General features: G+C 39.3%; 1 protein-coding gene across 2 annotated transcripts in view; it reads right to left on the bottom strand.

Moving 5' to 3' along the window:
- PRR16 (proline rich 16) overlaps positions 1-12,674 on the bottom strand; it is a 576,663-nt gene that overhangs the window by 227,368 nt on the left and 336,621 nt on the right. Inside the window, exons 2-3 of one of the 2 annotated variants that reach the window (XM_073555133.1) lie at positions 4,181-5,043; positions 2,116-2,203 (exon numbers count right to left, since the gene is read on the bottom strand). In XM_073555133.1, coding sequence (XP_073411234.1) covers positions 4,303-5,043 — 741 coding nt within the window. In that variant the 3' untranslated portion in view covers positions 2,116-2,203; positions 4,181-4,302. The remainder of the gene's footprint in view (positions 1-2,115; positions 2,204-4,180; positions 5,044-12,674) is intronic. The other variant, XM_073555199.1, reaches the window with a different exon arrangement.

Below are 12,674 nucleotides of genomic sequence, written 5' to 3'. Positions count from 1 at the left end.
TATGAGCTGCTTACATAGAGATATTCAGCTATACATAATAAAACTAGAAGTAAAGTGCAGCCTTCTCCGTCTTATATTTTCTATCATGAAACATAGCTGTGTATTTTACCTGACCTCTTTTATAAAACCCATTTCTTCCTCTATTCCACATTCTCACTTTATTGTCTCTCCTTGTGTTGCCAATAGAAGTATTTCCTCTGCAGACACAAAAGGGGTGTTTTCTGTCTGAAATAGCGCCTGACAGCAATTGTCCCTCCATTCTAGGAAAATGCTTTCTCCGAGTTTAAAAAAGTTTCTAATCATTCTGCATGTCTCTCTGCACAATAGACCCGAATGATCAAAGACTTAAAATGATAATATCTATATAGGAATCACAGAAATGTAAATAAAATAAAAATATTTACACCATGTATGAGTATTGGATGAAGAGAGAGAAGTCACAACTTATTCATGCTGTGGAGTTTTTATAAAATAAAGAGATGCTTAAAGGGAACCTGTCACCCCCCAGGGCGTTTTTCAGTTAAAGAGCCACCTTCAGCAGTACTAAGGCTGCATTCTGTGAAAGTGGCTCTCCTGTTTCTGACCCCTAGTAACGCTGAAATATTAACTTTTATAAATAGGTCCTCATACCTGTAATGTGTCCCATAGGTATGGTGTGTCGCCCTGTATCAACCGCCTACCAGCCGTCCATCATGCCCCTTGTCTTGTGTCTGGGCACCGCCCACCATCCATCAATCATGCCTGTCCTGTGTCTGGGTGCCACCCACCATCCGTCAATCATGACCCTGTGCGTCGCTGCATCCTATTGTTTTGTATTTCGGTGCCTGCACAGTGACAAGAGTTCTCAGGCATGCGCAGTGCACGCTGCCCGAGAACCGACATCAGACTACTGCGCCTTGCGCCTGCGTGTTGTGGAGGCCCCAGCCCCGCAGTGTGAATACATCATAACCCACTGCGAGGCGGGATCTGGGGCCTCCACAACACGCAGGTGCAATAGCCTGATGTCGGCTCTCGGGCAGCACGCACTGCGCATGCCCGAGAACTCTTGTCACAGCGCAGGTGCCAGAATACAAAACAGGAGGAGGCAGCGACGCACAGGGGCATGATTGACGGATGGTGGGCGGTGCCCACACACAGGACAGGCATGATGTACGGATGGTAGGCTGCTGATACAGGGGAGACACACCATACCTATGGGACACATTACAGGTATGAGGAGCTATTTATAAAACTCGATATTTCAGCATTACTAGGGGTCAGAAAAAGAAGAGCCACTTTCAAAGAATGCAGCCTTAGTGCTGCTGAAGGTGGCTATTTAACTTAAAAATGCCCAGGGGGGGTGACAGGTTCCCTTTAAGGCAATCTCGTGTTGCAAGCTTATTAGGCGACATCTAATGCTTTGAATATAAATGAAAGTCATAATTTCTAATATTTTTTACCTTAACTATAATATAATATCTTCTCATTGGGGCTGTAAACAGCAAAAACAAGGGGGATAAGCAACACCCAGACAGAAAATGCAAGTTGGTAATTCTCTCTGCTATTTAAATACCTTACACTGGATTTTTCCATTTAAAGAGAGTTCCTTCTCCAAATGTTGCCGCTCCACTGATTCTGAAACATGTTTTCTTTTTTTCTGCACCCCTGCATTCAAAACTTATGTCTCCCTCATGGGAATAATGATGTAAACTTTCGTTCTGCCATATACCAAAGAACTTCTCTCTATACATGGCTGTGTCTTGATTGGACAGTATGAATGTATTCAGAATGGATTGTCCAAGTAGTTGACAACCCTTTTAATAGAATATTGGTAATTTATAACAAAATATGGGATATTTCTTAGCTGGGGTAAAGAAGACCTTTCTAGTCTAGGAACGGGTTTAATTAAATTGTGTAGAGCTATAAGCGTTAAAGCTTCTACTAAAAGGCATTACAGTCTGTTATACCGAATAAGTAGTTTCTCCCATCTTGTACTGTATAGTGAATAGCATACCTGCCAAATTCCAGTAATCTCTTGGCAGACACAGTTGCATAAATGAATACATGAAAAGAGAAGCTATAACCCAATAATTCAATGAATTATAAGAATGGATTGAAAGTAACATTTTTGCTCACCATACAGTCGTATTCAGTATAAAGTCCATGTAGCCATATATTGTACTCTCCTGGATCCATTTAGGTAGGTTCCGGTTCAATATGCTCTCTAAAAGGTAACAAGCAAATGAAAAGCAAGTCCTTTGGGTATATTACAGATAAACAGTAATATTTAAAGAACCAGTAAACCTAACAATAAATGGAAACGTGTTGTAGTATTAGCACCAGTCACTATGGTAAGGGCAGAAGAATTATGAGATAAAATGTAATATGAATGTATCTAGATAGCAGTCTTTAAAAGGAGCCTGTCAGCAGGATTTCACCTCACAAAGTCCAACAACCCTTCATATGGCCCATCCTTTTCTCCAATACTGATAAATCAGCAATTGAATTGATATACAAGTGGCTATGGTAGAGCTGAAGCCTCTGTCACTCCAGCTCTTTTTCCCTCCCAGCGCTGCCTCTTCCCGCTTCACTGATGACTCATTTGATTGAGGTTATACAGCTTGGAGACTGTCAGTCAAGTATAGTGGAGAATAGAAATGGAGTGACGGAGGCTTCAGATCTATCCACCGATGCCTCTACCTTGTGCCAGTCCTTACACTGGCTACCCATTCACTCCAGAATCCAGTACAAACTTATTGCCCTCACCCACAAAGCACTCCATGGCTCAGCACCACCCTACATCTCCTCCCTTGTTTCAGTCTACCACCCTACCCGTGCCCTCCATTCTGCTGATGACCTGAGGTTAGCATCCTTGATAATCAGAACCTCCTACTCCTGTCTCCAAGACTATACACGTGCTGCGCCATTTCTTTGGAATGCACTTCCCAGGTCAATACGAGTAGTCTCCAATCCCTACAATTTTAAGTGTACCCTGAAAACTCATTTATTCAGACTGTTCTGCCGCCTCAACACATTAACCTAACTATCCCTGTGTGGCACAGTCAAAAGTTTTACCGTAACCAGGTTCCCCGTATCATGTTCCCACATGCTTTATGCATCCATTAGCCCTCTGTGTCCGTACTGTTACACACTTAACATTATGGCTGGTCCAAACAATCAGGGCAATTGCTACCACCCACCTTTCGTGTCTCCCCTTTTTCGTCATAGATTGTAAGCTTGCGAGCAGGGCCCTCATTCCTCTTGGTATCTGTTATGATCTATGTGATTATTGTTATGCCGTAATGTCTATTGTCTGTACAAGTCCCCTCTGAAATGTAAAGTGCTGCGGAATATGTCGGCGCTATAGAAATAAAATTTATTATTATATTATTATTATCCTAACCATCTACATATCAATTCAAGCACTGATTTCTCAGTAATGGAGGAAGGAATGGACTGGCCATGTAAAGTTATTGGTAGACTTGGCTTTGAAAAAGCTACTTGGGAATATACATAGTTTGAGCTGTGAAAATCCTGCTGACTGATTTAATTTAAAACCACTTCTTAAACTTCAGCTGATGGACGAATCAGTTGATCAGGGGTTGGGGCTTGCTATACATTTGGTATGAATAGCTGATTATTTGAAAAGTGATGGATAAGCAACTAATGCCAAAGCAAGAAACATTTTTTTCAGCTTCTCTTGCTAGTTTTTCAAGCAGCTCTCTGTATGTATGTACTAAACAAGTACTTAGAAAAGGCTTATCACCATGAATGGTCCCTTTAATGAATAGAAATGGTATGCTATTCCATTATTTCCTTATGTCATAAGATACATACTATGTTAAGCTAGAAATGACACCTTTTACTTATTTCTTTGTGAATCTTATTTTTTCTTTGATCTGTGTGAAACAAATTATCTTTCATGCTTAGTGGTTGTTTAAAATTAAGAAAATGTAATATTCTGATTAGTTAAGGATATGCTGTCATGGCTATTTTAAAGACCGAACTTAATGCTGAATACGTTTATTCTATATGGTGAGCAAAATTGTATTTATCTGAAGCATTTGGTTATATCTGTTTATATAAAGTACCAATGATATAAAATTGTATTTGTGTAGCAATCTCAGAACAATATTCATAAATCTCTTATCTTAACCTGCAAGACAGATTTCATTATCAATATGTATTAAATTACACTTACCAAGTGATTGATTTTATACTTCTGGAGACGGAAGGGTTGTATCTGGTCATTTATTGCTTTAAAGTGCTCATTATCAAATATTTATCACTTATTATAACAAAAATCTAAATGTAAAAATCATATCACACAGTTGTAGTGGTTGATTTCCTCAATATAGTTTTTTGAGGTTTTGGTGTGGTTGGAGGAGGCTGATTTCCAGGTTTTAAAGGAGGGTGACAACCACTGTTGACAATTCCTAGGCCACCATTTTCAACAGGAAAAGTTGACATTTGTGAAGGTGCTAAAGGACAGTGATGAGGAAATTTCCCTGCCAAATGGATAGACTCTCCATGGTGATGTACATCTCTATTGTTCATTTCTGATCGAACATCACAGTCTGGACAATAACCATGATATAAGACGTTTTCACTAAAGCGTACGCGCTCTCTTGTTGAAGACTGATCTTTTTCAGGTTTGTGTGTCATCAGCTGTCCAGTCGTATTATCCATTTTGATGTTATGAATTGTACATCTGTCACCATTAGGAAGTTTGACAGGTTCCCCAGGCAAACCACCATTTCGAAGCAACACTCCATTATTTTTTCCACTGTTGGCTGAGTTAATTAACCTTTGTGTTTCTTCAAACTTCACGGGTGTTAACCGCGGAGGAGGTGGTGGTGGATTGGGCTTCCTGAGTACTGTCAGGATGGCTGATGGATGTGCAGGTGGACTTATTAAGGGTGCATTGGCTCGAACTTTAACCTTTTCTAAACTGGAAGCTGTTGTACTGCTCGAACTGCTGTTCAAAGTATCAGTTTTTGAGCTGTCTGTCATCTCATCTTCCAGTTGCAGGTCTGAAGTTAAAGTGTCAATTTGGTCAACCACCTGAAATAGATATAAATAACAATTGGTATTTCATATCAGTTTCAAAAATATAGATTTTTGTTTATTAATGTAGAAACATGCTTGTAAATGGGCATTTACATGAATAGCTGAACTACTGCATTTTGATATTTCATATTTTGCCAATGTTTGCTCTGAAAGAATATTAATCACAGATGATTGAATGTTAACACAAGGTTCATCAAACCTTTCAAAATGTGGTACATAATGAATAGGTTATACATTGTATAGTTCATGTTAAAGGGAACCTGTCAGCAATATTGTGCTGAGTAACCTACAGATAGTCAGGTCGGTGCTGTTATACTGATTAAAATGAAACCTTGGTTGATAAAATCCATCTTGTGGTTGTTGTTTAATATTTATTTTCAGTTTTGAGTTAATGATATGCTCGTGCTTCTTCACGTGGTGCTCTGCTTACATATTCATCTGTTTGGCTTTCCACAGGTCACTGATCCCTCAGTGTCCTTCCCCTTATTTTACCTAAATGAATAATATATATAGATAAAAAAAATCACCTTCAGCAGGCAGGCGCCATCACCTACACTGTAGCATGATCGCATGTATAATGTGCAGTTAATTCTTTAATTTGCTTGTATAAATAAATTCTTTAAAAAAAAGGTCTCAAAATGGCGTCGGTCGAGACTGTGCAGTGGCAGCTTTCTGCGATCCGATGGATGCTACTGCACAGGCACCGGCGGCACCATCTTGATTGAGAATATTTTTTTAATCAATATATATATTATTCATTATGTAAAATAGGGGGAAGTCAAACAGATGAATAGCTAAGCAGAGCACCACAAGAAGACCCCCCACAGGCCGCCCTGGAGCACGAACATATCATTAACTTAAAACAGAAAATAAAGATTAAATAACCGCAAGATGGATTTCATCAACCCAGGTAACATTTTAATCAGTATAATGGTGCCAATCTGACACTGTCTGTAGGTTACTGTGCACAATCCTGCTGACAAGTTCACTTTAAAGGTATATAAGTGGCCATTCATCTTGTGAGCAATATGTCACAATGCCTAGGAATTATGGTAAAGGCAGGTATAATTCAACAGATATTACACAATGTCTCTAAAACGCAGGCTATCAGTGGATTTTTGTACATTGTTCAGTAATTGTAACATATTTAATTTATGCCTTAATATGGGAAAGTAGACTTTAGTAAGTCTATGGGAGACAAGCCTAATTGACAATGGTAAAGATGCTAAATATGTACTCCTCCCATCATGTTTTTATACTCTTAATATATTGAGGTTGTCATATTATATTGCACTGTGTAATTACAATTGCTTATTTTGCCTTTCTACCCAGGTGATTCTTTTGTTTTTTCTGCTCTATGTAGAGACAGGAAGTCTTTTGTCCCTGCCCTATCAACCTCTTCAACTCCTGACCCAGCTGTTACACTCCTCCCCCTCCTGCCAGGGACTTTTGAAGTGACTTATGAGTCATGCAGAGAAAATGTACCTCCTTATTCTACATAGAGCTTAAAAGTATTCAGATAGTTTTTAATCATATGATGTCATAGACTTTATGGAAAAAAAAGAATTAGCTGGATAGAAGAGTAAAATGAACAATTGCACATTCAAAATGCTATATAATATGATGATTTCTTTGCAAAGTAGCCACAATTTACCAGATTTGAGTGAATCACATTAGGTGGGCTGCACTGCCAGAAATGAGGAGCATTGGAGCTTCAGATAAGGCACCAATGTATTTTGGCACTGGACCAATTCCCTTCGCAAAATCAAAAAAACAAACCTTTGTCTTTTTTTTACTTTGATGAAGGCACTGAAATGTGCTAGTGCAAATAAAAACCTTTTCTTGAGCTCCAAGGCTCCTCTTTTCTCATTGTGAAGTCCGCCTAACGTGATGTTCTCCATTTCAGTAAATACACATATGGAAGATATCTTCTCCATCCACAGGGCAGAAGCAGTGGATATTCATGCTTAAACAAGTGTTGTATCACCAGCAGGTGAGCACAACTACTCCCTCAGTTGTCTTCTTTTTGAACGGTACTGAGCAATTTTGTGTGCTTTTACAAACCTAAATACATTGAAATTCTGTCTTAAGGTCCCGTTACACATAGCGTTGCACCAGCGATCCTGACAGCGATATGACCTGGTCAGGATCGCTGATGTGTCACTACATGATCGCTGGTGAGCTGTCAAACAGGCAGACTCACCAGAGATCAGGACCAGTGAGGATGCGGGTAACTAAGCGTGCACGTCTCTTAGTTACCCGCTGTGTACCCTGGATACCAGCTCCCAGCGCGAGCACGCTGGTATCCAGGGTACGCAGCTGGTAGCTAAGCGATGTGCACACTTAGTTACCCGCTGTTTACCTTGGATACCAGCACCCAGCATCTGCTTACAGCGCTGGGAGCTCGCTGATCGATGGTTTCCCGCTGCCACACGTGCTGGCCAGCAGGAGACCAACGATCAAAAAAAGGCCCAGGACATTCCTGCATGATCAGCTATTACCGGCGGGGGGGCCTGTCGCTGACAGGTGTCACACACAGCGAGATCGCTGCTGAGGTCGCTGTTGCGTCACAAAACTTGTGACTCAGCAGCGATCTCGCTAGCGATCTCGCTTAGTGTGACGGGGGCTTTACATGTCTTCCTTCATGTTTATTTTGTCATTTAGATACTTTTTCTGTCTCGCCCAGCAGGTGTGATATAGGTGAAAAGGGAATAGTTGATCAGAAATTGAATAACTGGTACAAACTTAAGGTACATTTACGCTTAATGACTATAAGCACTAAACCACTGTTGATCAGTGATTAAAAAAAGATCAATACATAGCTGTCATAGTCTATATGTTTCCAAAATCAATTTGCTTAATTCATGTTAATTCAATTATGTTCTTATTAGTATATATCATACTGCAATACATATCTCTCTGTTCATCTATGCAGAATGTTGTGACTTAACACAGAGACTTCCAGTATGTCACTGATGGAGAAATGCTGCTTATCATAAGAACATTTCACTGAAATTTTGGTCATAAAATTATCCTTGAAATTCTGGAAATTGTTTACACAGAAATTGACTCTTCATAATATACATCATTGCTTTGGGCATTTGCAAAAATCTCATGGCTGTGTGCCAGAATTTACAGTCAAATACTGCACACTTTGGGCTTAGGGTGGCAAGTCAGACTTCTTCCTCTATGGTCTCCATTCATGATTTTCTTTTTTATCTTTTCTTTAATCTATCTCTCATTAATTATCTTTGACTGTAAATTTTATTCAAAATAAATTTCCTTGTATTTCAAATCACCTGTGAAGACTGGAACTTTGCTTAGAATGCACGGATTTCTATATGATCAACAAGTTGTTTGCTGATCTGGAGTTATTTAATTGCCTGTTTACACGGGCAGTCCCGATGCACATGGAAGGGTCTCTAATAAATTGCTCAGTGCACGTAGGTTGCCATTATTGTTAGCAGCATGAGTCCTGTTTAAACAGATGATGCACTGCCAAAAATGATGATCTTTTGTGCTGAACAAAGGATTATTTCACACATTTTACGTGATGATTGGCAGTCTGTTTACACTACAGGATTATCATGAATGAGCATTACTAGGAATGCGTGTTCTTGATGATCTTTCATTTTTAATGTAGCTTTAGACTGAATAGTGCAAGATTCACCAAATTTATCAAATATGATGAGCTACTTTGATTAAATTGTCAGATTATTAGATTGTCTAAAAACTAGACAGGATTGATATATGTTCCCCACTATGTGATACATGCTAGACTGTTTTTTCGTCCTTATACCATTTCTTAGTTGGCACCTTTTGCTTAGTAAATTTGCATCAACTAGTTGTGCATTTGTTATGGGTCTACAAGATGTGCAGTCAATGTGATAACTCTTTTTAAATAACTGCTCTGTCAACTTAATTTTTGTTACCTTTTTAACAAATAACTTTTATACATATTGTGTATGGAAGCACCATGTATGTTAGTATTTATGTTAGATGTCATAATGCATTTTGTCAATCGTTAACTATTAATCCATACGTAGCAATACTGACCTATATAACAAAATAGAAGCATAAAGCTGTATCACAGTGTCTGAAAATATATTGATTTCTTTGTAATTATTCTTATTTTGCATATCCCAACCATTTAATCTCTTTCCTTTTAGGATGAAGAAATAGCCTGCTAAAGTTGTCAGCAAGGGTAGATAAAAAGAGATATATGGAAGAATTTAGGAGATCTAAGGGCATTGAAAATATTGCACGAAGATCTAAAGGTACTGTCACACTTAGCGATGTACCAGCGATCCCGACCAGCGATATGACGCGGTCAGGATCGCTGGTACATCGCTAAGTGGTCGCTAGTGAGCTGCCACACAGGCAGATCTCACCAGCGACATCGCTGGGGTCGGGGGTCGCTACTTACCTGTCACACTAGGCGATCCTGACTTCCTCCCGCCCGACTCCACGCTCGTCGCTCGTCTCTCCACAGGAAGCCCAGCAGGAAGCTGACGACGAGAAACGGTCCAGGACATTCTCGCGCAATCAGCGATAACTAGCAAGGGGAGTGGTCGGAGGTAAGTATCAGACACAGCGATATCGCTAGCAATATCGCTATGATGTCACAAGTTATAGCGATATTGCTAGAGATATCGCTTAGTGTGACAGTACCTTAAGACATTATTGATTGATGACTACTCAACAGCCGGGACAAAACTTTTAAAATATCAATATGTTAAGTAAATTTAAAAATTCACTTCTATTATGTGTGTAGTATCTATCTATCTATCTATCTATCTTCCTCTGGATATGTTAATGTAAGGCAGTAAAAAAAATCACTGGTAATTGCTGCAGATAACTCCTCTGATATACTGCACATTTGAAAGTTATATTTTGCCTCTTAGTTAAGATTGAATGTATTCAAAATAAGAGAATGTACTGTGCAGAGAAAATGTAATGAGGCACACGGGACTGCTCGTTTGCACTTATAAAATTAAGAAACAATCATGAGAAAATGAAATGCTGTCAGTATTCAAATACAGCTTCTATCTGTCATGGTAATTAGGAATCATTAATAAGATGAAGAATCCTTCTATTTATAAACAGATCCCACACTGTTGCTGTATGATGGTAGGAACGTCCATAGATAAAGCAAAGATTCATGTATTTTTTGGCACAAATGTATCGCTAATTCATGTACTGTGCTAAATGCTTTGAAAATCCATTTAATTGCCAAGGTCCTATATAGACAAAAAAGTCAACTAGTATTTGTTTTAGAATTTAAGACACATGTCAACAATTTTTTTGCCTATATCTGAAAAAAATTGTTTTCTACTTCAGGATTACCCATAGACTTTAACCCCTTTACCCCAAGGGTGGTTTGCATGTTAATGCCCTGGCCAATTTTTACAATTCTGACCACTGTCCCTTTATGAGGTAATAAATCTGGAACGTTTCCATGGATCCTGGTGATTCTGACACTATTTTCTCATGACATATTGTACTTCATTATAGTGGTAAAATTTCTTTGACTTGCGTTCACTTGTGAAAAAAATGGAAATTTGGCGAACATTTTGAAAATATCGCAATTTTACAACTTTGAATTTTCATGCCCTTAAATCACCTAGATATGTCACACAAAATACTTAATAAGTAATATTTCTCACATGTCTACTTTACATCAGCACAATTTTGGAACCAAATTTTTTTTGTTAGGAAGTTATAAGGGTTAAAAGTTAAACAGCGATTTCTCATTTTTATAACACCATTTTTTTTAGGGACCCCATCACATTTGAAGTCACTTTGAGGGGTCTATGTAATAGAAAATACCCAAGAGTGATACCATTCTAAAAACTGCACCCCTCAAGGTGCTCAAAACCACATTCAAAAAGTTTATTAACCCTTCTGGTGCTTCACAGGAACTTTTGGAATGTTTAAAAAAATGAACATTTAACTTTTTTTCACAAAAAAATTACTTCAGATACAAATTTTTTATTTTCCCAAGAGTAGCAGGACCCCAAAAGTTATTGCGCAATTTGTCCTGAGTACGCCAATACCCCATATGTGGGGGTAAACCACTGTTTGGGCGCATGGCAGAGTTTGGAAGGGAAGGAGCGCCAATGCAAAATTGGCTGGAATTGAGATCAGAAGTCAAGTTGCGTTTGGAGAGCCCCTGATGTGCCTAAACAGTAGAAACCCCCACAAGTGACACTATTTTGGAAACTAGACCCCAAAGGAACTTATCTAGATGTGTGGTGAGCACTTTGAACCCCCCAAGGGATTCACAGAAGTTTATAACGTAGAGCTGTAAAATTAAAAAATAATATTTTTTCATCAAATTGATCTTTTCACTCCCAATTTTTATTTTCCCAAGGGTAACAGGACCCCAGAAGTGTTTGTGCAATTTGTCCTGAGTATGCTGATACCCAATATGTGGGGGGTAAACCATTGTTTGGGTGGAAGGGATGGAGCGCCATTTGACTTTTCAACACAAAATTTGCTGGAATTGAGATTGGATGCCATGTCGCATTTGGAGAGCCCCTAATGTGCCTAAACAGTGGAGACCCCCACAAGTGACCCCATTTTGGAAACTAGACCCCCCCAAGGAACTTATCTAGATGTGTGGTGAGAACTTTGAACCCCCAGGTGTTTCACCAAAGTTTAAAACACCCTGACATGAAAATAAAATAAATCAGATTTTTTTCCACAAACATAAGCTTTAAGTCCCCAATTTTTTATTTTTCCAAGGGTAACAGAAGAAATTGGACCCAACAGTTATTGTGCAATTTGTTCTGAGTACACTGATACCCCATATGTGGGGGTAAACCACTGTTTGGGCACATGGCAGAGCTCAGAAAGGAAGGAGCGCCAGATTTTACTGTTATGGTTTTCAGGTTCCATGACCAACTGGGAGAGCCCATGAGATGCCAAAACAGAACTCCCCATAAGTGACCCCATTTAATAAATTACACCTCTCAATAATAATAATAATCTTTTTATTTATATAGCGCCAACATATTCCGCAGCGCTTTACAGTTAAACAGTTTCAAGCACAACAGTCATAAATAACAACATTAACAATAATATAATGACTAAAGCAAAATAAAATAAAATAAAATAAAACAACCCTGCTCGTGAGAGCTTACAATCTACAGCACAATGAATTCATCTAGGGGTACAGTGATCATATTGACACCATGGGTGTGTCGCAGAATTTTATACCATTGGGCAGCCATGCGCAGACTTGTGAGGAACAGTGCACTATTTGTCTATTCAAGTGAATTGGTCTGTCTACATGTCAGTGTGTTTCCATGGACCGTGTGTCTATGAGCAAAACATGCTGACATGTCCGTTTAATAATGTCAGCGTGGGTCACAAAACATCCAACACACGTGCATACGCACAGCACACATGGATGTCATCCATGTGACACACATTGGCGATGGGGAAGAAGAGTTACAGTAAGCGCTGTTCCCCGGCCCCGAGTGCTGAAAACGACTCTCATCCTCCTCCCCTGCTCTGTCGGCGATCGTCATATACAGGGGAGAATGATTCTCCCCTGCTTGTGCCGATCACCGCCAGAGCAGGAGAGAATGATGAGAGCCACATTCAACACCCAGCGCCAG

This window comes from Dendrobates tinctorius, unplaced genomic scaffold, assembly GCF_039654945.1.
Source record: "Dendrobates tinctorius isolate UK_male_01 unplaced genomic scaffold, ASM3965494v1 ptg000003l, whole genome shotgun sequence".
NCBI lineage: Eukaryota > Metazoa > Chordata > Amphibia > Anura > Dendrobatidae > Dendrobates > Dendrobates tinctorius.
Note: the sequence above shows the minus strand (reverse complement) of the source record. Positions and strands in the feature narration are given on the sequence as shown.